Genomic DNA, 27865 nt, shown 5'->3' on the forward strand with positions numbered 1-27865 from the left:
TAGAATGAGTTTACAAGGTGTCCCAATGATGAATTACTGTACATGTGTGTATAAGTTAGGTTGAAGTGCTTGTAATGCAACGGTTACAATGTAAACATGCAATGTGATTGAGCGTCCAATAAGTGACGTCATGAAAATAGGGAGGACCCAAAAGTATATGTAAACATGAGAAGACAGATGTACATGAACGTTTAAAGATGCGTGTCACATTACAAGCATTGTGTAATGTAAAGGAAGATGAATATACTGTGTATGAGTGACATGTGTGACATGTGTGACATCATGTAAATAATTGTCGCTGAGTTGAGTAAAATGTGTGATATGATGTGAGGTTCTCCTTTAAGAGTGTAGTATAGTATTTTCCCTTGCCACATCATCACATGATGAGTAATGTGACCCGCAAATGCTGCAAACATGTAAAAGTCGAATGTTATGCAAATAAGACACATCAGCTGTGACACAATGCAGGGAATGCCCCCACACTGTAATGCAAATCCCCCTTGTATTGTGAGCAATGAAACGTAAACAGTACTATACTGTTATACGTCCCCGCTCCATTGACTTCCATTGATGTACAGAAGATGTTTTTTTTCTAAGTGCCGTTCCGGCAGCCTTAGCGATCGTTCTCCCGTCCAAACTGCCAACTTTAGTTGGCGGGAGAAATCGGCCATAACATCTCAATTTCGTAGTGCCGATCAGCCCCGATAAGCTGTTTTTTTGTTGTTGAATCCAGCCGATTTAAAAAAGTGGCGATCAGTGTCGAAAACAGGCTTATCGGCAGGCGACTGGCCATAACCAAATTATCGGCTCCGAAACCTGGCGATATGAAGCACTTATCGGCGCTTACTGAATCTCAAACCCAATTTTGGCTATAACATGGCCATATTTCCCTTATCAACGCTTACTGCATGAGGCCCATGGTCTTGCAAAAAAGGTGATTTATTTAGCAACAAATACTACCAACGTTTTGACCGCATACGCAGTCTTTATTAAGGTGAGGGCTCAATAAATTGGCTCAATATATTGAGTAAGAGAATAACAGAGACTAAAAGTATAAAAAAAATAGAAGTGAGAGATTTATAGAGGGAAAAAAAGTAAAGATTAAAAGTGGGAGAGAAAAGTGTGAAAGATGAAGAAACAGCAAGAAAGAAAAGATAGTTAGAGAAGAGCTGAGGAATGGAGAATAGGAGAACATACAGATACTGTACACTGATAGCTAAATAAATAGACACAGTAAATAGAGAGTTATAGATGAAAAGAGAGAGTGAAAGAAAGAAATTAATATAGGACAGGACACACATAAATATAGGGACATACAGCACATATTAGACCCACTAAGAACATTGATTGAACTGACATAATAAAGAGTGCAGGGGCTCAGTGGAGCTGGGGTTGTCAATAGGAGCTGCTCCACACCCCTGTGTAATAGTTATATTCTGCTTCAGTTCATTGGTCCAGCCATTTGGGTAACATGGAAAGGCTCAAGTACCCACATCCTGGGATCAATGGCAGTCGTCAGGGCTTTTATTTGCGGGCTTCTTACCAGACCTGGAGGAGCCTGACCCAGCGGGTGGCATGAGATAGTCAGGGACGGAGGTGGCAAGCTTGCGCATGTCCCTTGTTAATTTCAGATTTCCCGCAGACCCGGCTTTCCATACCGGCATTGCTCTGATTGGCTATTGAGAAAGTTCCCACGCTCTGATTGGCTGTGGTATTTTGTGAATTAACTCCCAAATACTATAAGAAACCCCTGAGCCAATTAGGTGGAAGATTTCCAGCACCAGAAGTGCGGGTGGTCTTTTAAAAAGTGTTCTTGCGCGAATAGCAGAGCTCCGGCTTCAGAAAAGTCTGTACGGAACTGTCCGTCACAGTTTTGGCGGCCAAGTTCTAATAATTGAATGTAGTGGTCGTGGATGGGATTGCAATCCAATTTTAGTTCCAGGAAGTTTGGTACTAACCCCGGTCAAAGGAGTCCAAGTTCTCAGAAGAGAAGGGAGCGGTAGCATGTGGATCTTCACGCTGATTTGGGAACCAGAGAATTTCGGGATAAGCCCTGGTCTGGGTAAAACTCTTATTTAGAGTTCCCTGCTCCTAGAACAGTCTAATTTTCATCCCCCAGTAAGTGTGCTTTTCGTCTGTATTTTGTGTTTCACTGTGTGCATGCCTATTTCTTGAAAAAACCTCAATTTATTTCATTATCTTGTTTTGCTCAACGAATGATCCTGGTAAAGGTGTACAATTAACCTGGTCTCCCGTTACAACTGTGTACTAAAAATACAAATAAAATCAAACAAAGTTTCATTACCTTAGTGGCTACCTGCTAAGGTAATGAAGGAGTAAACCCTCCCACCATCCCCACCCCCCAGGTGGCACCAACATCCAATAAAGGGCTGATGCCCAACCATTAAAACACTGTCCACTGGGTAGTAACCTCTTAATTACTTTAGCGGGTAGTAACTGTTATGATAATTACAGGGTTAACTGCTCCCGCTATGCCCCTCTTGAGTCCTAACCCCCCTCCCTGGGGCAACTACCACACACAGCAATGGGCAAAATCCCTATTAGCCAAATATGGCTAATAGTGTTTTACCAATTCAGAAGCCTACACAATATAAAATAAAATACAAATCCCATTATAATAAAAGCAAACACTAGACATGAAATCCATTGATTGTCACTATGATTACCTATGCCCTCACCGGGGCACAGATAGCTACATTGTCAATCATTAGGCACCCTATATCAATAAATATGTTTCTTACTCTTGCTGGGATGAAAGCTCATTCTCCACATCAAACTGTGGTACCAATCTCCTCACTTGACTCATGAAGCAATGTTCCTCACTTAACCCATACAGCAATGATCTTCCGCCTTACCTGAAGCAAAGATCCTCACTTTGACCCACAAAGCAATGATCCTCAGCTTGACCTGAAGCAATGAGCCTCAGGGTGGTCAGCACCTCCGATTCATGAAATTATGGGCAGAACACACAGGAGTCACTAAATTTTTTAGATCTTCAAATCCTTTCTTTTGGTTTTGTGGATATCGTTAAAATCAGGAAAAATTATGTCTGTTACCTAATTAGGTAATATCACGTTATTTGCCCGGATTTACCAGAGCTCTGTTGATCAACACAATATCAGGCAATAGCTGCAAAGGCAAATAAGAAATGATCTTGCATAAAATGGGGTATATATGGAAGCATTATTTTGCCACTGTATAAATCTTAAGTAAATCCTTAGTAAGACCACACCTTAAATAGGGAGTACAGTTTGGGCCCCGCTCCATAAAAAAGACATGGATCTAGAAAAAGTGCAGAGAAGAGCCACCAAATTAATAAAGGGGATTGAATGTCTGACTTGAGGATAACCTAGCTAAATGTGATTTGTTTACATTACAAAAGAAGTGCCTAAGGGAATATAATAACTATTTACGAATATATTCTGGGTTAACACTATGATAGGAACTTACAATATAACTATTCCTCCGAAGTACAGTACAAATGACATGGGTCATCCCTTGAGATTGGAGGAAAGGAGATTTCATCAGCAGCAAAGGAAAGGGTTCTTTAGCGTAAGGGTAGTTAACATGTATAATTTATTACCCGTGGAGTCTGTGCTGGCAGATACATTTTGTAGATGGTATATATATTTAAGAAAAGGTTAGAAATCTTTTTAGAAAGGAAAGGTATACAGGGATATGCCAAATAAGTAAACATAGGAAGGATGTTGATCCAGGGAGAAATCTGATTGCCATTACTGGATTGAGGGAGGAATTTATTTTTCTCCATATGATACATAATAGGATAATGTTTCCCTGGGTTTTTTGTTTCCCTTCTTCTGGATATATATTGTAATTACAAATAAAGGATGTGTATGTCCGTCATCTAAATTTAACATAGGTTGAACTCGATAGATGTACGGTATGTCTTTATTTAAATCTTATCTACTATGTAACAGTGACTAAGCAAGAGGTTTGTATTATTTATTTCTGTCTGGTAATTTTAATCGTTAGCTCTCCATGCTACTATTATGTTAGTTTCTAGTTTGTCTGCCTTACTTATGCTAAAATATTCATATTGAAACCATATATCTATTTATATGATAATAAATCTATTCATTTTATGACCAATATCATATTAATCTATGTATAATTACATGTGTATATGATGCTAATTTAAAAGACAGAGTTATAATTTATAGCGTTTGTAATGTTAAAATTTGCAGCCCCATTAAAAGTACTGATAAAGTCAGAAATTCACCAGGCGCTTCCACAGATGTTTAGGTAAAACAAAATAAATGAACAGTGTGAAATAGAAAAAATCTTTATACAGACGGTGGCACAATGCAGCTCGACCTTCGCTGGATCTTCCTCGTTGATCCTTGGGGTACAGTGTAGGGGAAAGGAGTCAGGGAGCGCAATTCACCGGTAGAGAAATATGAAAAACAAAACACACACTGATAGTGCAACCCTGTATAGAAAATAAACCTTAATGATAATCAGTAGGTATCAAGATAATAGTGAGATCACTCGCAATGACAACCAGTGGTAGAATAGAAAAGAAGCAACACTTAGTCACTGCAGCATCATTAACAGTGGCAAAAGCCACTCAGAAGATAATGGTAGGCACAATACTGTTGTAAGATGATGCACAAAACCACAGCAGCAACTGCCGCAAAAGCAGCATTGACAAATGACACTCAAAAGATGGTTATAGGCAAAACAGTGATGTATTTAAATGCACAAAAACCGCAGCAGTGGTAGGCAATGGCAACTCACAGGAGAGCCCTAGATTAGGGCATATGGCAGACAGGCAGCATTCTGGCAGAGGGTGAGTGTCCAATGGTGATGCTACAAGACCGCAGGAAATGCTACGCTTGGCGGTTCCTCCGATCAGTGCAAACACAGCGCTTCCGGGTGCACTCCCCTCCAGCTGGGAGCTCCATTGACTGCTCCCAATCTCAGACGCTACGGCAGCCAATAGAACAGGATGGTCTTCTCTCAGATCTAGGGCTCTCCTGTGAGTTGCCATTGCCTACCGCTGCTGCGGTTTTTGTAGCATCACCAAAGCGCTGTGTAATGGGCAAAAAGACTATTATCCACATATGGATAATAATGCATTTGAGAATTTTAAATACATATAAATTACAATAAATACAGTAAAAATATATTACACTTACATTTTACAGGCACCCACGATGAAGGCCGTCTTCATCCTCATCTTCATCCTGCCCATGTCCCTCTGATGCTGCAAAACATACACAAGAATAAAAACATCCAATTTAATGTCTCCTAACCCCATAATCACCATATCGTTTATTAACCGCTACAGTCATTAAGGGGTTAACCCACCCTCACCCACCACTCGGGAGGCCTACATACCCTCCCCCACTAACCCCCACACCCTGTGAGGCCTAACCACCCTCACCCAATACCCAGCCGGGAGGCCTACCCACATACCCTTGGGGCCAATACCCCCTCCCCCCACCCCCAGTACCCACAATAAAAACAATATACTGCCCCACAATAAACATCATTCTATTTATTAAATACATAACCCACCCCCTGTGCCCCCCCATAAATACATGATTTATTGTTTTACATACAGGGTTCATACCCCAGGCCCACGTGAGTCCCCGGTGGGCCTGACGGGTCACTTCACAGACCTACAGGTTACCAGCATCATGTTTCACACAGGGTCTGGAGGCCTGTTGAAGGGTCCCGCCAGGCGCCATGGCCCACAAGGTGGTCTCCGTGGGTCACCGTGGGCCACAATGGGGTTCCCACAGTAGGCCCGCGGATGTCTAGTGGGCCCCGGGTCAGACCCACAGATGTCTGAGGGGCCTCGGGTGGTTCCCACGGGGGAATAAATAATTATTAATAAATAATAAATAAATAATAATAATAATTAATCATTTTAAAGGTATAGAACACATTCTAGTGCATTGGAGGGGAGGCAATAGACTAAATAGCCTCTCCAAAAGAGAGACATTCTGGATACTCAGGATGCAGACCTTAGCACCCAATGGGTTAGATAACCGTCAACAACCTGCCGAAAATACAAATCAACTCAATCGCCAGCGAAATGAAGAAGCAGAATGTGACTAGGTGGGAAAATTATATCCAGCACTCAAAGAACCTGGAGACCTACCGCAGCCTGCAGAGAGAATACACCCTGGCACCCTACCTATTGAATGTAAAAGACCCAAAGCAGAGACAGAACATGGGCCAGTACAGAATAAGTGCCCACAGCCTGGAAATAGAAAAAGGCAGACAGACAGAACTGGAAGCCCTGGGAGATGAGATTGTGCCAGCGATGTGAGCTAGGAGAGGTAGAATATGAAGCACACTTCCTGCTGCATTGCACACAATACTCTGAAGTGAGGAGTGCCCACCTGGAGAAACTCACAGCTCTTATCCAGAACTTTAATTCTATACTGTAGAAGAGAACCAAAAAATAACGATCCTCCTGGGAGAAGATGAAACCACAGCAGAACTGGCTGCACACTATATCAGCACCTGCCACAGGCTGAGAGATGCCCACTAACTCCAACATCCCTGTGTGTAACTGTTACCCATGTACCGTGCAATCATTAAACCCTACCCCCTATAATTCATGTACTGTGTAACCATTATACCCTACCTCCTATTATTCATGCACTATGTAATCATTGTACCCCACCCCCTATTATTCACGCTTTGGCAATACTGAAATGTTCTTTTGTCATGCTAATAAAGCTTATTTGATTTGATTTTACTACCAGGTTTAGATACCCCAACCAATAGGATTTCATTATATTTAACCATACTCCAGTGGAGATGAATGTGTGTTTCAATCAGGGCTAGAATACTAACTACTGCTACAGTACATTAGTGTTAGACAAATATAAATCATTAGTGTGTTGTTTTAAGGGATTGGCCATGGATTTGATATTACCAATCCCATCTTTCACTACTATTTTTAATCTATACCATTAAAAGGTTTTATTGATACTAATATTCATCTAACTCACTGTAAGTGCTTTCCACAGGGATTATTTTTTCTTTCTTTATTATATATTCCCAGTGTCCCTACTGCACCGCAGATCACATATTTCATTATTAGGCTGAAGTGGGAATCTTCCCTCCTCCCCAACCCCCTTACCCCTAGTATTAACTTCTTACCGTGGCAAGTCACTTAATTTCCCTGTAATTCAGATATCATTCAGTAATTTATTCAGCTTTTCAGAGATACTTTAATTTTCCAGAACCCATGAGACACCATCTAGTCAGATTTCTGAGCTAAGAATGATATAATCACTGTAAGGACTACTTAAAGGCCAGGAGTGGGTAAAAAATTCTGATCCTAGAAATGCTATGCATTAGGCTGCGCTTATAGTGCCGGCGACGGCTACAGCGACGAAACGTCGTGGCAAAACAAATGCATTGCCATACCATACCAGCCTGCACGGATATCAGCACCCTGAGAAAAAGGTAACAAAGACACAGAGTACCACCTGAATAGACTTTACAGACTGTGGTGTGGCTCTCTTCTGTTGGCCAGGGGGAAGAAGTGTTACATGTATTATATTTTAGCCTTTTACATCATATTTTGCAGTTTTCTATTTTTGTACTGCTGTTTACATAGTTGTCACGACTGTATGTAGCAATAAATAATAATAATAATAATAATAACAATAATAAAAAGCTGGTTGTATTTACTTTTTAAACCAGCCACTGAAGTTTCAAAAGTTTCCTACAAGTATTGTTGTCACGTATTGATAAGATACCATGCAAATACATTTAAAGACAACAACACAAAATATTTATACATATTACGGCACCAGTTAAGCTGTTTACAATCTAAAAGGAACAAATAGGAACAGGAAATATAATAAATTAAGAGGCAAGAGTGGTGAGTTTGAATTCTTCACAACCTGAGATTTGCACCTGTAATGTTCTTCTTTTCCTTAGGTGTGGCAGGGATAGGGGGAGAAAATGGGATTATATCCGGAATATATTGAGTTATAAGGGGTCATGCAGTAAGCGGCGGAAAGGCACTTCTCGCCCGTTTCACGCCAAAAATGCCTACCCCTATTCAGTAAGGGGCAAAAACGTGGCAAGAATAAAAAAAAACGCCAATGTGTTTGGCGTTTTTGTTTTCCGCCATTGGCGAGGCGAGAAGGCACTTTTCGCCTCAAATAGACATTTTTTCTGCCACGCTGTATTCTAGTAGTGGCGAGTAGCTTTGCGCCGCTATTCACCACTCTAGAATGGCGTTTTTATGCCGAATCCGGCACTCCACAGAAAGTTGGCAAGTTTATGGTGAGAGGCTGCTGATGAGAGGCGGATCGGCACTTAGAAAAAATTCTGGCCTTTTTCCTGGCTGGGATAGATGCCGGGGTCTCCTGAGCTGATACCATTAATGCCAGCACCGGAGCCCCCCGGCATGCATCCGAGGCAGGAAAAATGCATTTAAAGGTCACTTCATTACCTTAGCGGCTAAACCCTATACCCCCCCTAACATACAGTATAGTAATGGGCACAACCCCTATACCCCCCTAACATACAGTATAGTAATGGGCACAATTACTATTATCCACAAATGGATAATAGTGAATGTGTCCATTTAAAATACATAAAGAACAATAAAAACATTAAATACATATAGCACTCACCCATGTCCGGCTGCCACGATGAACGCCATTCTCATCTTCATTCTGCTAATGCCCCATCCGCTTCTGCAAAACAGAAACAAGAATAAAAACATCCCATGTAATGTCCCCTAACCCCTTAATCATCATAGCAGTTATTAACCCCTACAGTCATTAAGGGGTTAACCCACCCCCACTCACCACTCGGGATGCCTACATACCCTCCCCCACTAACCCCCCAACCCCGTGAGGCCTAACCACTCTCACCCACTACCCACAAGGGAGGCCTACCCACATACTCTTGGGGCCAATACCCCCTCCCCCCACCCCAACACATACAGTACAATAATGTGCCAAATAACTATTATCCAGATAGGGATAATAGATTATTTGGCCACTATTAAAAACATTAACTAGCATAGTAAAATAAAGAAACTTCTACTGACCTCATCAATAAGAAGGCCCCGTCGCCAGCATAATCCTTGTAGTCCGTTGACAAAATAATACATAGCCAATACATTGCAATTACATTCACATATCAATGAACCCCTTAATCAGCTTATTGGATAATAACCACAAAGGTAATTAAGGGGTTAAGCCACCCTGGCCCGATACCCACCCTTCACACATTCCTCTGTACAGTGGCTTCATCATGCAAATTTAAAAAAAAAAAAAATACAATTAAAGAAGAAGAAGACAAGGGCGTGGCAGCAGACAGTAAGTAGACACCGGAACAGATCCGCAGCTGAAAGAAAGAAGAATACAGATAAGGATGGATTACAACTAGAAGACCCGTGGATGTTTTGGATTTTTAGTGTAATATTTTTTTTTTTCTGGTTTATTATTTTATGGGTTCCTGTGCGTGGATTGGTTCGCGAGTAAGCTGTTCAACGGGAGTCGGTGAGTGGGTCAAGTAATGGTAAGTGAAGAAAAGAAATGTATTTTATGTAACTTGTTTTTTTCTTGCTTTTTACATGTGTTGGTTTGTTTTTTTTTACATAATTTCTTGCCACTGTATGTATTTATGTATGTATGTCTAGAGAGATATATACATACAGGGTAAGACATGATTGTGTTTGAAAAGCTTGTTTTGCACTATTTTAAATGATTTTGGCTATGCTGCTATGCATAGATGTGTGTTGAATGTATTTTATAATTAGATAGATGTAATTTTTGGGCTTGTATGCTGTACTTTAGGTCATGGTGAGGCTTGCTTTTGTATATGTTATTTTTGGTGTCCTTCTATTTTGTATGATGGTAACTTGTTCTCTTTAACGGTTGCTATAGTTAATTGTGTAATTGGTATGGATGCTATTTTAATTATTTTGGAATGTAATTAATGTATGCAAATTGATTGATGGTGACTTTATTGGATTACATAGTATACTTTTTTTGATGTATTGCTATTTTCTTTGGAATATTGTATTGTTAACATTGATTTGCAGCGTTTACATGTTGCTTTGATTTTATGCATCATGTATACAATGTAAATGCAATGTTTTGAGTGGCATTTGAGGCTTTTGATTGGCATTTGATGCTTTAGATTGGATGATTACATTTGATTTGTTTAGGAAATAGCATTGTATTTCATTGTGGATGTTATAGAGAAGTGATATTTTTTATTTAAGCATGTTTTTGTTAACCCTGACACATTTATTTGTATATTGGTTCATCATGTGTGTATATATATATATATATATATATACAGTGTTCGACAAACCTATACATTTGCTCGCCCTGGGCGAGTGGATTTAACCCCCGGGCGAGTAAATATTGGCCCAAGCAGCACAAGTTTGGTACTAGGTGGCGAGTAGATTTTTTGTGTGCCAAGTAGATTTTTTGGTGATTTGTCAACCACTGTATATATATATATATATAGAATCCAATGCACAGCCGGCACACCATATGCAAGTAAATAGGTTTTGGTGCTTATCCCATAAAGCAATAACAGACCATACGATACCGGTTGCAACACGACATCAAGGGACAGCACACAGGTAAGTAAATCATGAATTTTCTATATTTGATAGAAGACACAAAAACCGACGTTTTGGTCCCCCAGTGGGACCTTTCTCAAGGTAAGCTCCCACTGGGGGACCGAAACGTCGGTTTTTGTATCTTCTATCAAATATAGAAAATTCATGATTTACTTACCTGTGTGCTGTCCCTTGATGTCGTGTTGCAACCGGTATCGTATGATATATATATATAGTATTTTAAAAAAAATTTGCATGATGAAGCCACTGTACAAAGGAATGTGTGAAGGGTGGGTATCGGGCCAGGGTGGCTTAACCCCTTAATTACCTTTGCGGTTAGTATCCGATAAGGTGATTAAGGGGTTCATTGATATGTGAATGTAATTGCAATGTATTGGCTATGTATTATTTTGTCAACGGACTACAAGGATTATGCTGGCGACGGGGCCTTCTTATTGATGAGGTCAGTAGAAGTTTCTTTATTTTACTATGCTAGTTAATGTGTTTAATAATGGCCAAATAACTATTATCCCTATCTGGATAATAGTTATTTGGCACATTATTGTACTGTATGTGTTGGGGTGGGGGGAGGGGGTATTGGCCCCAAGGGTATGTGGGTAGGCCTCCCTTGTGGGTAGTGGGTGAGGGTGGTTAGGCATCACAGGGGGGGTTATTGGGGGGAGGGTATGTAGGCCTCCCGAGTGGTGGGTGAGGGTGGGTTAACCCCTTAATGACTGTAGCGGTTACTAACCGCTATGGTGATTAAGGGGTTAGGGGACATTACATTCGATGTTTTTAGTCTTGTTTCTGTTTTGCAGAAGCGGATGGGGCATTAGCAGGATGAAAATGAGGATGGCCTTCATCGTGGCAGCCGGACATGGGTGAGTGCTATATGTATTTAATGTTTTTATTGTTATTTATGTATTTTAAATGGACAACTGCACTATTATCCATTTGTGGATAATAGTAATTTTGCCCATTACTGTATTGTATGTTGTGTATTGCAATGTTTATTGGGGGCAATTGTCCCCAATAAACATGCTATTATGCGTTAACCCCTTCATTGCCTTAGCGGCTATCCGCTATGGTAATGGAGCAGCATTAATGTGTTTTAATAATATTGTGCAGGAGCAGGGGGTCCCCTGAGCTGAACCTCATTGAATTCTGGCTCAGGGACCCCCTACTTCCTGAGTTACAGGCCCCGGTTTGAGGCATCGGTTAAAGTGTCGACGCCATCTTTATAGCGGGAACGTCGCGTATGGGACGCTATAAAGATGGCAGCGACACTGCCCACCCAATGACACATACCGGGTCCTGTAACTCGGGAAGCAGGGGGTCCCTGGTCCACAAAGCAATGCGGTTCAGCTCAGGGGACCCCCTGCTCACTGTACAGTATTATTAAAAATATATTTATGCTTCTTCGTTACCATAGCACATAGCTACAAAGGTAAGGAATGATTATTTATTGATATGGGTGTTTTATTCATACTGTAGATGTGCAGAGGGTCTCCGAAGCTGAACCGCTTTGGTTTTAGGCCCGGTGACCCCCTGCTTCCCGAGATACAGGCCCCTTTAGGGGGTGCCGGTATCCCTCTGCTTTGTTTACATTCCGCGGTCATGTGATCGGGACATTTAAATGCAGAGGGATTACGGCACCTCATAAAGGGGCCTGTATCTCGGGAAGCAGGGGGTCCCCGGACCTGAAACAATGCGGTTCATCTCCGGAGACCCCCTGCACATCTACAGTATGAATAAAAATGGTTTATAAAATAATTTTTAATGTGCCGATCTTTGCGCAGAGAGAGCGGCGGATCTCTCTCTGCTGCAGACATATCTCGGCAGGGGACGGCTTCTCGGCAGCTTCTCGCCAGACAGCCGTTTCGCCACAGGTTACTCGCCATTTTATCAAATGGTGGTGGTGCATTCATTCGCCTGGGATTCGGCCCTTCTAGCATACAGCGAGTTTAACACGCCAAAAACATGGTGAATTCAAAAACTGGCTACTGCTTTTTTTCGCTGCTTAGTGCATAGACCCCATAGTGTTACTTATTCATATTCATGTTACTAAATAATGCAAATCAAAAGATGTGAATTGAGAAAATGCAAAAACTAATTACCTTTAAGCATTTTTGTATTTTCCGGTAATGCTGGACACATCTGTACCAGCATTCTGTTTTCTGACTATAGGCAATATGAGAAGGGGCATCTTACTTTTTAATGTAAGAGTACTTTGTACTGTGAATTAAATAGCCATCTGCTTTCTAGTTCTAATCTTTTTAAACATTCTTTAGATAGCTTTTTTTCTAAAGCTCTGAGTTTGTATTATAAATGGATTTAAATAAAGTTAATTTTCCTTTTCCCTGTTGTGGCTTGATAAACATGTTCAATATGTTAATGAAGGTGGTTTGTGCTTGCTGGCACTAAAATTACATCCACTTCCTTTACACTAGGCTTCTAAAACATCTGTGAATGTATGTATGGGGCCAACACTTGCAACAAGCATGTTGGCAGCAAGGAGCAAAACTGAACCAATCTCAGAAGTAGTTTAATTTCTGTTACATCACAGCCAATACACTGAATTAAGTAATGTAACAGTCACTGTATGTCAATCCAGTACAAAAAATATCCGCTAACAGATTTCAGATAAGTAGGACAATTAATTTAAATCAGTATTAAGTTATACCACCTGCAATACATTTGCTGAACTGTATATCTTAAATCATTGTTTTGATTTAGGAAGATAAATCATGCACATTAACTATATTTGCTAATGCTATTAACCATCTACAACACATCAACATCTTTACAGTAGAGCTGCATGACTCACTACTGTTGTTTATTTAAAATTATTATTAAGAGCAGATGTACCTGCCCTGTGCTTCATCTATGTTTGACTCCTAGGCTTCAGTGCAAGTACAGTACAGAAATGCATACTGTACATTACCACTTGTCAGTCACACAGTCAGTGTATTCTTAATATCATTCACTATTTGGGGTTAATCAAAAATGGAGTCCTTTAAGAATGCAATACAGTTTGTTATATCAACATTTGTTAGTGTTCAGTTTTAACTAAATATATGTAAAGATAAACATCATGCTTTTTAGTCAGCATTATAGACAAGTATACCATCGGGCCTGATAAACCTGAAATGAGTTCTTCTACCATATCCTGAGCACACTTCAACAGCATGCAAAATTGTCCCATCATTATAAATCAAGTTCTAATTATTTTTACTATGCTGTGATGTTTAGTTTGAAAAAAAAAAAATTGTGGCACTATTCAGGTCTCCAATTATGTTATCAGCAATAGGAGTGTCTTTTGCTGTAAATGTCAAGGTTGAAAAAACATATTATGACTTTGCCCATCTCCAGTATCTAGTAATATCTTAATATTATTCAGATTTAAATCCAAGAAGGTGCTGTACATTGTTCTTCGGGTATATGGGTCATCTTGTAGTAGTTCACACATGTTATGCATGAGGGATCTGCAAAAATGTTTTAAATATCTGATTGGATTCATTTCATTAATCTATATGTGACTCTAACACTGGCCCATATAGAATAATAATAAACATGTATCAATGCTTGGCTTTGGATTCTAAGGTGGTGGAATGGATAAGATATTTGTCGAAGGATAGGTAACAGAGAGATGTGGTAAATGGAGTACCCTTAGAGGATGGGAAGGTGACTAGAGGTGTACCTCAGAGATTTGTGCTCTGACCGGTGCTCTTTAATAACTTTATTAGTGATATAACAACTGATCTGGGAGGTAAAGTCTATCTTCCTGCAGATGATACAAAAATCTGCAACAGGGTTGACAATCAAGAGGGGTAGACAATTAATGATGGGGTAGATTGGAGGAATGGTCAAGAGCATGGCAACTACAATTTAATGCCCAAAAGTGCAAAATAATTCAGGATTCATATCACTAAAATGTCAACCACTATAGAGGAAAGGGACCTGGGAGTAATTATTTCAGCTGACTTAAAAGTACAGTAGGCAAGTAATGTAATGTACTGTAACAAACCAATGGGGAAAGCCAGCAGAATGTTAAGTTGTATAGGGAAAGGTGTTAGGCATCACTACATTTCTCTTTCTGCTGCTTCTCAGGGAAGACTGAAGGACATTAATATGTACAACTTATGATACAAGGGAGAGGGGAGACATGATTTACATTTTCAAATACATAAAGGGTTTCAACAAAGATGTAGTAGATATTATTACACCTGTTATCGCTAAGTAACAAGCAAAATAACACGTTGAATAAAGTGTGCATTATGTCCTTCACCATTATTTTAAATAGCGCTACTGTTAAATAATGTGCCAGCGTTAAAGTAAAGCATCTCGCTAATGGGAGAGTTAAAAGAAGGAATCATATTTCAGATAAATAGTAGTGCTAAAGCAAGGGGTCATTCTCTGAAACTGGAAGGCAGGCCATGGGAAAATGTGATAAAGTGCTTCTTTATGGAAAGGGCTTTGGACTTGTGGAATAACTTCTCCACAGATGTGGCTGTAAGCTAAAAAATGATTGGTACAAATAAGGGTATCCTATACTGTATATAAAAGAAAACCAAGGATCAAATAGGATCTGAGATTTTACAGCAGATAGGACAATGAGCAGACCAGACGGGCCAGGTGATTCTTGTTGTGTCTGCCACCCAATTCTATATTTCAATCGAATCAAGCTGTGTTTAAACCTTTTCTTTTTATTTATTTTTTTAAACTATTTTTAGGTTTTCCCCTTTTTCTGGGGTGTGATGTGGGTTGATGAAAGTACACATACAGAGCCATCAGAAAGAATAAAAGGATAAATTTAAAAAAAATCTAAAGGAGAGAGAGAAATTGAGACAGATAAAGGTAAAAAGGTACTATATAATACTGTATCTAAAATGTTTTCCGCCTTTTCCGTTTTTAATCTTCATTTTTATTTTTATTTTTTTATTGGTGCTTATATTTGCATTAATTATAAATATTTGTGTAGCCGGGATCCCCCTTCTCACCCTTGATGTTGGGGGAGGGTGCGCTGCATAGAGAGTACTCCGATACAGAGGCTCCGCGTCATGCAAGACGCCATGTTCTGGTTGGCATCCGTATAGACCTACGCAGACAGAGGTTGCGCATGCGCAGAGTGTTGGCCAAAGCCCGCGAAGGAGGAGAGTGCTAATTGGAGGGAGGTAGCGAGACACTGGTCCCAGCAGCCCCGCGGAGACCTCGTGGTAGAGTTGAGCCAATGGGCTGAGAGTTTGGAGAGGAAGAGGAGGGGGTTGCACGCACGTTGTTTCAGAGCTGGCAGGAGAGGAGACGGAGTTTCGGAGTAGGGGAGGACAACCGCCCCTGCGTAGGCCGCCTGCCCCCAGGCCCAGTCAGGCCCTGAGTCCCCGTAAAGACAAGCGGAGCTAGGGATTGCCATAGTGAGGTTCCTGATCCCCGTTAGTGCCACAACATCGGAAGCAGGACTGTTCTACTTGGTGGGAGGTCTGGGCTCAGACCCCTCTAGCCAGTCGCCGCGCGTCCGGGTGGGATCGCCCTGGACCGCCACGCGAGTGGAAGGACGACTTCTATATCCAGCGGAGCCTTTGTGAAGATTGTAGCAGTACCGGGTACCAGAGTACTCGGCAGGTATTTCTACAAGTGCACCAACGGTACCATCATTTCATTCGGGACACAGTGGCTGCGCAGTCACACTCACACATACATATCTATTCTGACTCACTTGAGGGTGGGAGGACTTATCCAAAGGGGATCGGACACGGGGTGGGATCACCCGGTGGAGGGACCCGGGAGAGTTGGCGTCTGCCGTGACGCTAAGTAGAGTGTCTCTTCTAGGGAGTGTGCTGATATCATATATGTGTACAGTATTGCATGAAAGTTAAGTCGTTTGGTTAAGGTATCCTGCTGTGTGGTGGTACTTATCGTGTATACAGTACGTCCTGCGAAGATCCACTCCCCCTCTGGCGGGAGCTGTCGCAGGTGGAGGCGCTGCACCCATTATAAGTATTGCGCGAGTAACCCAGGCTCTCCGTGACAGAGACTTAGGCCCTGCGAGCCTACAGGTGATACAGTACCGAGTAGCGGCCTGCGTTCGATAGGAAGCAGGGCCACAATTGTATTGAATTTATATATATATATATATTTGTTTTATATGGAGTGATAGAGGCACACAGACAGGAGAGGTACGGCCCCTCCAGTGAAACTGAAGAAGGGGTGTGCCAACTGTATATCAGATTTGGTTAATGTGGCAGGCACATCATCACTAGTAGTGGTAGATATACCTGTTACTGTTACTAGTAACAACAGCAGTATTACTGTGGCCTCACCTCCTGTGGTGTGCGTGACTCAGGAGTCTTCAGCTTCTACTGTTTGGAACAAGGATTGGTTGAGTTGGTCAAAGAACAGGTGGTTGTTCCACCTCCCTTAACTCAGTATTTGGAAACAGTTCTGTTTTAGATGGGACAGGTTAGCATGAGAATTGTTCTCCTTCCCTTATTCTGGAGACCAAGACTATGCCAATGCCACCAATAACAGCAACATCCACTTCTGATTCTAGTGTCTTAGTTGTGGCAGTGACTGATGCTTCCTCAACCCAAGCACAGCTTTTGTTTAAACAGATGTGTAAATATAAACAGCTGCAGAAGAGGATGCAGGTGTTGATAGTGTTTCCAGACACGGGCCCAGTTCAAGCCTGTTGTGAAACCTCATAATAGTGGCTTTTAATCAGTGTTCCTGTTCCTGGCTTAAGCTGCAAAACCCAGCACCTCTGCTGCTGCTTCTGCTCTAAGCAGTGAGGGAGTGGCTGAGGAGACTCAATAGGAACCTGAATGAATTATGGCTGGGAAAGGTAGTTATTGCAGTGATGTGACTGGTGACAGATAGACTATGTCAGGTGCCGAAGACATTGTTTAAGATGGTGGGGAGGTTGACATTGGTGGTAATGGTGGCTCTGCTATTAAGCCTAGCGAGGAATAATCTGGAGATGGTGAGGTGGATGAGTACACCGATCAACCAGATATTGATGTCGTAGTCCCCAGGCTGGTATACCCGCTTCCACCCTGAGCCTGCTAGAATCACATAGGGCTGGTTTTCCACCTGCATGGTGTGATAAATCTTTGAATTTTCACCCAATGGCATCATGACCACACTGGAAAAATGTATGCAGATTAACAACCATGATGTCTGGGAGAGGCACCACTGGCAGACTTCTGCATAATCTTTTTCCTTCAGATGTGAGGAAACTATTCTGGAACACTGAAGCAGATGTGAGGAAACTGTTCTGGAGCACTAATGCAGAGCCGCCATCTCTATTACCTCATGACTTAGAAGGGGAAGGTCACCATCCCAGTCACCAGGCACAAGCGTGCTCTACAGTCCTATTCTGCTATACATTCTTGTCAGGGAGTTTTCCTGCTGCACGTGTTTGTCCTTAATCCTTTCCCCTCTGTAGAATTTTCCCTTCAACCACACTCACCACTACCACCCTAGAGGCAATGGGTCCAGGGAGTGAGAGTGAGCCAAAACAGGCATGGCAAGGTAAAAGCCCATGACACATTTGTAGACCCACAGACCATGCCCTTTTTATAGCTCCTTCTTAAGTAGATGACAATTAATATTCAACATCCTATTCATTCTGAATGCAATTTGGTCTGATCCAATTTGAATATGATTCTTTTGGTATTCTTTATAAAGGTGCCCAATTTGCTCAGTCTGATTGTGCTACTGGTACCATATGGGCATCTAAATCTCCTCCTTTGTGGAAGATAAAAACTCCTTCCCCAGGAATATTTTTAACATAATAGTATTCCATCTTTTCCCAAAGAGGAATTCACCTGCTACTGGCAGAGCGCAAAACAAATGTTTGATGTGGAATCTGCCAACCAAGACCTCAACCATAAAGCTCTCATAGTGGCTACAGAGTGTGCCATAGAATTTGCTGCTAACCACACTACATCAAATAAGGCTTTTGCAATATATTCACTGGCAAATTTTATTTCTGTCAGGGCTTTTAAAATCACTGTTCTCTTTATGCATCTCAAGTGCTTATTCCCATATCCCTGGAAACTAATGCAATGGCTACTACCGGCTTGCAAGCCGTTCTTGCCATCATGGTCACCTTCCTCTAAACATGTTCCAACCTTCTTTTTATTATACCTTTAAAAATTTAGCATCATCCACACACTGTGTTGTTCTTGCAATTTTCATAATTGCTGCATGCATTTTTGGAGTCACATCCCACAGTTTTACCTCTCTCTCACACATTTTGTTGACTTTTCTGGAAAATAGCATTTTCATACCAAGCAGTATTTATTCTCCTTCAATAGTATCTTTTAGACTCTTATGAACTGGAAAAACTGTGGCAACAGTCATACAATTTTCTGTACATCATCATCATGATGATACCTTTTCATCCTCTTCCAGTTCAACAGTTTAATGTTGTGTAATACTGTGTAATTTCTCACCCACCTCCTCAGAGTCCTTCAGTATAAAAGCAAGAACCAGTTTTCTCATCCATTCCTGCACGTATTCCTAAGAAATATGCCTCTGTCATTGACAACCTAGAGGTTAAGGCCTGTCTAGATTCTTTAAATATACTCCTTAGAGTCTTACAACTCTTTTTTTATCTCTGGGGTCATGGAACTTTACATCAGCCTGACTGTGCTTAACTGGTGTTTCTATTGTATGAGTACATTCAGAATTATGTTCTTCCCTCTCACTCACATCAACAACATGTCTGCTTACCCTTGTATGGATGGCTAATCCAGTTGAGCCACTTTGAGAAGTGCTATAAACACACAGTTTTTGCTGGATGATGACATGTGACTTGCTGGATGATGACATGTGACTTGCTGGATGATGACGGCGATAATAAAATCTCCCTTTTAGTATTTTTTTTTAAATTTATTACTAGTAGGCTGCTGGGGCTCAAATACAACTGATGATTTTTAAGTCACAAATCCTAGTTTTTTCTCTCAGGTCCCACTCATTAGTAATATTTTCATTCCACCGCCATGGAATTGGTGATCATCACTACCATGCAACCTTCCTTAACCCTCCTCTCATGCTTAATGTATATAACTTTTTTATTTTCACAGTCTACTATGTGTGTATTTGTTTTAACAAATAGTCCCCTTACAACAGCACAAGCCACATGGTGCGTGCCCTATTTATGGTCTCTCTGTAGTCAGTAAGGCTCATTGAAGAGAAAAGTATAAAAATATAAGAACAATGACAAGTTGCAATGGAGATTTACTTTTAATACTTGGTGAAGTTTTGTTATTGCGGCAGAGATTAATGCAACATTTTTCATGAAAAAAAGGCAAATTTGTGGCCTGGTTGGTGGTCTTAGGTGAACATTTTGCACATCTGTAGTCATAACCTATCACAGGCAATAGAGGGAGAGGGGAGAGTGAATGCAGTCCGGCAGTTTATATACCCAACACTCCACAGATGAGTGCCATTAGCTAAGGTAAGTTTTTCGTTATCCAGCGAAAACCTTTGGGGAAGCCTGAGATGTATCGTTTTCTCTGCCTGTTGAGAGACTGGAATTCATTATTAAGATCATTAGAGATCCCCCCAAAATATTGTTCCAATGTATTTCCTCTCCACTATTTTGCCCTTCACTTTATCACACTATTTTATATATTTTTCAGTGATATCTTGGCCCCTATGTCTACGTAGATGTTTGCTTTTGTTTAATCTTGCAAGATTTTTTAATTTAAGAACAGTCAATTGTAACACTACACTGTTTTTTTGTGAATCTCACCAGTACATTTTATGTTAAGAAAAATTGCAACAATATAGTTACTAACATCCTGCTATGTTGGTTAAAAAGCCCCAAGCCCCAAGCCCCAAGGTGGCTACTATTAAACTTTTAGAATGAAATCAAACTATTGATAGTTATCTGTTCCGGTTTGGAAGGGGTGTTTCAGCGGGCACCACGAGGCAGAAAAAACGTAGCAACTGCTGGACTGTGCTGTGAAGTGTCCTTTATTAAAGCATGGTTAAAAAGAGGGGGGGAAAAGGATGCATCCTTTTTCCCCCCTCTTTTTAACCATGCTTTAATAAAGGACACATCACAGCACAGTCCAGCAGTTGCTACGTTTTTTCTGCCTCGTGGTGCCCGCTGAAACACCCCTTCCAAACCGGAACAGGTACACCTTCTCTGCATCCCTTGTCAGCCATGGAGCACACAGAACCGGCGTTCACACCGCATGTGAGTAAACCTGCTGCTTAAATGAGAGCCACCCCAGGCATACAAGATTATTCAATTCAGGGAAATTGCAGAGGTCAAGGGGGGGTCCAAACACTCCCTACTTACAACTCTGCACACCTCTGTTATACCTTGTGCCATCTAGGGGTTTAATGCATATAGCCTCAAGCATGCAATACCACACCAAGTGATCCGGTTTAAAACGCAGTTAAAAACATTTACTTTACAATTACTGTGGGTCACATATGCTCTGTAGCACTGGTTAATTGGGGCCACTTACCCCTTACAATTTTGTCCTATTGATAGTTATCCACTAATTTAGGTGGTGGGAAGACAACACAGATTTATTAGACTGTAGATATTTTACAGGTGTGCTAATTTTATTAGCATTAAACATAGAACATCATCTGCTTATGTGAAACAGAACAGGAAATAGGAACAGACTTACAGAATAAGGGCAAGGTAAGTTTCATATATTGCACAAAAACACTAAAGTCAATGCTGTAAACAAGAACATTTCAATATGTCAGAGAACAAACATATACAAAATAAGCATTTAAAAATGGAAATAATCACAATAAACAAAATATATATATGGTGGAAATTTGAAACCATTACAAAGATAAATATTTGTTTAGAAATAGCTGCATAAACAAAATTGACTCTATTGCACGTTCTCTTCCAATGAATAATAATTATTATTATAGAGTCTACAAATGGATAGTGGCACTCACATATAGGGCCTCATGCAGAGAGCAGCGCTTTTTAAAATTGGAGAGGGGAGTAAAAGGTTGGTTTAATTGAAAGTTTTATTCTCCATATGCAGAAATGGGCGAAATCAGCTATTTATACTATTACTGCATGTGGAGAATTTTAAATAAGGAGATGCGCGCTGCTGAAAGGGAAAAAAAAAATCGCGCATTTTTTTTCTCTTTCCTATAGCCGGCGACCTCCTGTTTCTTGCCAACTTTAGTTGGCGGAGCAAATAGTAGAATTTCTCTCCATTTTAATGGCGAGAACAGCCACTAGATGGCGATCGCGCCTTTCTGCATACGGCGGTTTAAAAGACTGCAGAAATATAGGGTCTCGCCAACCGCGCGGCGCGTTTTTCAAACAAAAAAAAAATTGCGCTTTTCTCTCTTTTCCCCTCATTCGCGCCAGTCCTTTACTTTTTGATGAAATATTTCGCTGCAAACTGGCGAAACACAGCTTCTCGCTGCTCTCTGCATGAGGCCCATAGTCCTTATTCACCCGCTGCAAGAGTCAAGGGAATTCCTGATGCCTCCCAAGTACTGAGAAAACAGACACTCGCGATCATGAAGTCAGGTTGACACTTAAAACATTTATTCTTGCAGAGGTAAAACCATTGCACAGCATTTCAGGGTGGTCCCCTTTGTCAGGTACAGTGATGTGGGTGTGCACTGCACCTGATGAAGGAGAACACCCTGAAATGTTATGCCATTGTTCCACCTCTGTAAGAATAAATGTTTTAAATGTCGACCTGACTTAATCAGCTTTCATTGTGAGTGCAGTGGAGATCAGTGTCTTTTTTTCTCGTTAATTAATATTACTCAATTTATAAATTGACTTGGCATCTATCATAATACACATAAAAAATATGCCATGTAAACAAAATGGACTTCATTGAACACTCCCTTAATATGAATAAATTATCAAGGCAGTGTGTCACATACCTAATCATTTATCATAATACATCTCTAATGAAAATACATAAATCACGCTTCTGCTCAATGCGTGCAGGGAAACTAGATCTTCAATAGTTAAAAGCTAAGACAGAAGAGACATAAAAACCTGAATATATTACTACTGGACATTTCTATGCTGACTAGAGCCTAAAATCAAATAGACAATATTTTGTTATTAAATTACCAGATATTATTAGAAAAACATGAAAAGGGTAGATTTGCTAAAAATCTAAATAACAAATAAGTTGTTATATTTTCCTGCAGGTTTACAGATTGCCCAAAACATGGATACAGTATAATGCACTAATATTACACCCCAGATACATTTTAGTTACAGTATACTTGTATAACCTCATTAGGATTTGTGTTAGCATTACAATGTCTGCCTTCCACTGTTGCTTCCTACAATGTGGCATCTTTGTATTAGACAGGTTCAGAATGTGGAGGTCATAATGGTCTGGGATATTTTCAGTGAAAAACTGAATTAAATGATAACTTCTTTTTAAGCCGCAATCCATGTTCTTATTTTCTAAATATATCCTGAACCAAGGCATCCCCAGGAGCTGTATTTTTTATCCAGCAATTCCCAATATATTTAGTGGACCTTATTATATTTGGCTTGTTCATATCATTCATCCGAATTGTGGCATACATTATCAAGGTATACAAATATTCCCACATATACAGCAGGGGCTTATTCTAGTAGCTCTGAAGCTGTCATTGCCAAACCGCATGTTTCTGCATGTTCACAAGAAGTAGAATGAAATGTGTGAAAAAAACAGTATTCTACATGACAAACCACCCAATTTGAAGCAGAATGACCTGAAGGTGGTGCTAACGCCATCCAAGGCCTGAAATAAAGCTTCTGATTGGTGGTGGTGAAATAAACATAACTGAGGTACCTTGGGAGATATGCTAATGTATATACAAAGTATATTTAAATGAGTCATACATCCTAGAATATATGCTAGATCAGCGGTGCGCAAACTGTGGGGCGCGACCCCCAGGGGGGGCGCAAGACTACCGATGGGGGGCGCGGGGTTTACAGAGGCCCCGCGCGCTTCCCGAAGGCACTTAATTTAAGTGCCGGGGGAGCTGCAGGGCCTCTGCAAACCTAACTTACCGTGGCTCCAGCGGCTTCCTCCTGCGTCACCATGGCAACGCGGCGTCAAAATGACGCTGCGAGGTCATGTGACGTCACGTTGCTATGGCAACGTGACGTCATTACGCCGGAGCGCGGGTAAGTTGGGGTTGGGGGGGGCGCGGGAGTGAGGGGACAGCCGGCAGGGGGGCGCAGGGAATAAAGTTTGCGCCCCCCTGTGCTAGATTATATCATTTAAACCAGTCTAAAAGCCCTCGAGGTGAATGGGGTACCCAACAGGTACTGACCCAACAGGATTAGAACCCACAACTCTACCATTCTGGGCAGCAGCCTAACATTGAACACAGACGATGGGATATTCTGTTGTTAATACTTTTGAGCTCTACTACTCACACCTGTAGCCCCCTCCACTTAGCTTACTTTAAAGCAGAAAATCATGTGAAATGTTATAAGGTTTTTTTTATAAATCAGTTCTGTAGTATTAGATAATGTGACTTTATTTTTTTATTCAACCCCTACTGTCATTTTTAATGAGTTTTAAACCATCCTTTAATTTCTATAGCAGGTTTTAGCCCACCTCCCAAGCAGTGCAAGAAATTTGCAACACTTTCCTGTTTGGGATCATTTGTTTTCAATTTTCCCAGCAGTTTGAGTTCAAACTAATAATGTTACCTTAGTAAAATAAGGATACATTGTAGCTGCTGTTACACTGACTGAAGGATTGATTGAAACTGAAAGGCCACTAATATGTTAGGCGCACAATCAGGATTTTTAAAGATTTATAACAGGAGCACCAAACGATTGCCAGCTTAGGTAAGAATGTAGAATTATAAATTGTGACATGCTTTACATATTAAAATAAGAAAAAAAGAAAGTAAAAAGGGGGGAAGTAGTATTGTTGCTTTTAAAGCAGACCATTTCCACTTTCTGGTTGACAGTTCAATGTTTCTTGTGCAAACAAATGAGCACACCTGAAACATGTGAGACACCTAAGAGATATGTGACAGTGGAGTTCCCAGCATGTGGTTTGGTTCAATGAATGCTACAGTATGAATGGCAGCATTGTGAGTTTTAATCCTGGATCTGACACTGGCAACCCCTTTATCACAAGGGCCTTTAGATTGATTGGATTTTAGGATGTGCGACTCATTTAAATATACTTTGTACACATGTTAGCATATCTCCCAGGGTACCTTTGGTATGTTAATTTTTCAACATAGGCTTCTCTGCCTAATTTATTTGAAGGGATGTTTGAGGGGACATACATACAAATGGATATATTATTAATTTAGGAATCCTCCTACCCTCCCCGTGGCCCACCACAACCCAGAGCCACCAGAATAAACCCCCCAGCCTGCCCTCGAAGGGTGCCCTGATCCAGTGCCAGTTACAGTATAAATCAGTCATCGCACACAGATTATACTGTTTTGCCTTTAAGAAAACAGATGCTAGATGATCAAATTATGGAAGTGATGGTTAACCTTGCATTTGTATATTCTCTTTCAGCTTCAAACTAGCTTGACGGAACCAATGACACTATCCAAGTCAATATCACTTCCTCGAAGCGCTTACTGGCATCATATCACTAGACAGAACAGCGTTGGTGAGATCTACAGTTTACAAGGCAAGTGCGTTAAAAATAAAGCATCATCCCTGTTAGCTTGTTTCACGCTGAGCAGAATTCATTCAAATTTTTATTTTTTTCATTTCAATTGGCTGTTTTCTTTTCATTTCAATTTATCAACTGTCATCAACCTCAGTGGGAACTCTGAGATTTACAATGGATTTTTTTTTTAGCCATCATTAAAGAGACTAATGACAAATCACTATGTAGCTTTTACAGGCAATTTGAAGCAGGGTTTTTTGAGTAAAGTGCTTTACAATGCAAATTGTTAATACCAGAAGTTTAGCTGGTGTCAGGGTCTATTTCATGTCATGTACTTTGGTGGGAGGGGGGTCTCTTTCATGACACATTTTTTTTTACAAATGGAATGCTGTACACACCTACTGTAGCTAAACTGCTGACTTAAAGTTGCACAGTAACACTGCTGTGATATAATTACATGAGTTGCATGCAAAAGTATTAATGACTAAAAAATAAAACTTGTTTGTGTTATATGGCACACTAATCCCATGACAGCACGTTATGACAACTATTCTATATTAGACCTTTTCCTGTGAGCATATAAGAACAATAGATCAGTTTTGCCTGTACACTATATTGATTTATATTTGTTATGTGTACCTGACTGATAACAATGCAACAAAGAGCTTTCCATGAAGAAAGTACTGGCACTAGATCTTGCAAAAATGCAATCAATATCTATTTAGGTGGTTCGACTAGTGTTTTAATTTTCCGCAAGTCTTATGGAGTGCCGGTACTTTCTTCATGGAAAGCTGTTTGTTGCATTGTGATATTGTCTCCCTGCAAAGGGCGGACCTCTAAGCAACCGAGATGTTTTTTCTGCATCCGATCATGTGAGTGCACCTAATTAATTCAGTTTCTATCTCATGAAAAAAACATACCATGTTGAAATAGTTTGTCTCCATCACAGATGCTTTTTTAGTAATAGAATTATATTGCTTTTTACTTTTATTTTACATGTTATTAAATAATTTCCATGGGTTTATGTGTGTATATACAACAGATTGCCTTCCCAGCAGAGAAAGCAAAGACACAGCACTCAGTAGTATGTAGCAAAAAGATTGTATTCAAACAACATGACAGCACATGTGTAAACCAACGTTTCAGTCCACTAAGGACTTTCTTCAGGGGTTTGCTAAGGGACACTGGAACAAGAAAGACATATATACCCCCACCCCCACCCACCAAGTGTCGACAATATATATATATATATATATATTGTCGACACTTGGTGGGTGGGGGTGGGAGTATATATGTCTTCCTGGTTCCAGGAATATATAGATACATATGTAAGGGTGTCACTCCCGGTTTCCCTGATGTCTCTTTGCCCCCTGTGTTACCCCTGTAGCAGTGGGAGAAGGGGAAGGGGATGGCGACTTCTCCCGGTGGGCGCCGCCATCTTGGTTGTGGCACGAGGTTCAAGTGTGCAGGAGCTCTGGGAAGTTGCGCAGGCGCAGTTAAGCCTAGCGGCGGCCATTACAGCTTCGCACAGGCGCAGGAGAGATCGCACACGCGGTTCCCATAGGAAAGAGGTCCTGAGTGGACTACATCTCCCGCAGCCTCTGGGGAATGCCCTATGATCCCTGTCACATGCAGTCAGACAGCCACTAAGGCTGACAGATTCTCATGCTGCAAAGAAGATACAATGTTGTGTGCAGACAGGGCTTGTTCAGTCAGGCTGAGGACACAGAGGGGGAAAGAAGGGGGGCAGAGAGCTGCGAGCTTCTACCCTAGTCCAGAAATCCCCAGGCTAGAGTTGAGGCCCTGACTCCCCACTAGTGAGGTTGGGTGTTCATAGGGACAGGCCCTTAGGTAAGGACCCTGTGTCCCTTCAGCTGTGTGCTAGGCAGGGACCTAGTGAGAGACCCTGTGCAGTCTCTTAGTGCAGGGACCAGTGATAGTGTTGCTGCATGTTCCTGTAAGCTGTGTTGCTGATACAGAGACTGTCCTTATGGTGGGACGTTTGGCTGGACCCCATCCACGCGGAGTTAAAGATCAGCGCTGGACCAAGCGGCGCCGGTAGATTCTTTGCGAAGACACCCAGGTGTAGAGACACCTGGGCAGGTATTTACAATCTTCCACACGTGCACCAACTTTAACTTGCTCCTCACATGTGACAGGCCTGTTCACACACTTGGGTGGGCTTGGACTCTTTGGACACGGGGTTGGGAAGGGGGTGTAAAGGTATAGTTCAGTTAGGGGCTAAGAAGGTTATAGCCCAGTTAGGGCAAGTGTAAGGATTATGGAGCCACGCCGTTCACGGCGTGTCTCCCACTTACCTGCTGCCCCGTCTGACATCCTCGTGGCTCGCATGGACGCCGGAGACAAGCGCGTGAGTTCCTGTGTAGAGCGAGCGCGCGCATGTCCTTCTTCCTCTTCTGCCCTCGGATCAGGGCGTGGGGCTGCGCATGCAGCCGCGGGCGCTGCTACACGGAGGCGCGGCCACACGGAGGCGCAACCGCCTCTTAAAGGTACAGTCAACCAAACTGTTGCTGCAATTGAATGCAGTCAGATTGCTGCCCTTTATGCCTCATCTCCTGGGACTCATGAGGGACCTATCCCTGCTGCAGCTGGCTCCTTCTACACACCCCTTTATGGC

At 41.4% G+C, this 27865-nt stretch overlaps 1 protein-coding gene across 1 annotated transcript in view; it reads left to right on the forward strand.

Annotated features, from left to right (window-relative positions):
* Positions 1 to 25766, forward strand: part of DOK6 (docking protein 6) — a 521007-nt gene extending 495241 nt beyond the window's left edge. The window contains exon 7 of the mRNA XM_075585441.1: positions 25128 to 25766. Coding sequence (XP_075441556.1) covers positions 25128 to 25418 — 291 coding nt within the window. The 3' untranslated portion in view covers positions 25419 to 25766. The remainder of the gene's footprint in view (positions 1 to 25127) is intronic.
* The last annotated feature ends 2099 nt before the right edge of the window (positions 25767 to 27865 follow it).

The sequence above is a fragment of the Ascaphus truei genome, chromosome 2, assembly GCF_040206685.1.
Source record: "Ascaphus truei isolate aAscTru1 chromosome 2, aAscTru1.hap1, whole genome shotgun sequence".
Taxonomy (NCBI): domain Eukaryota; kingdom Metazoa; phylum Chordata; class Amphibia; order Anura; family Ascaphidae; genus Ascaphus; species Ascaphus truei.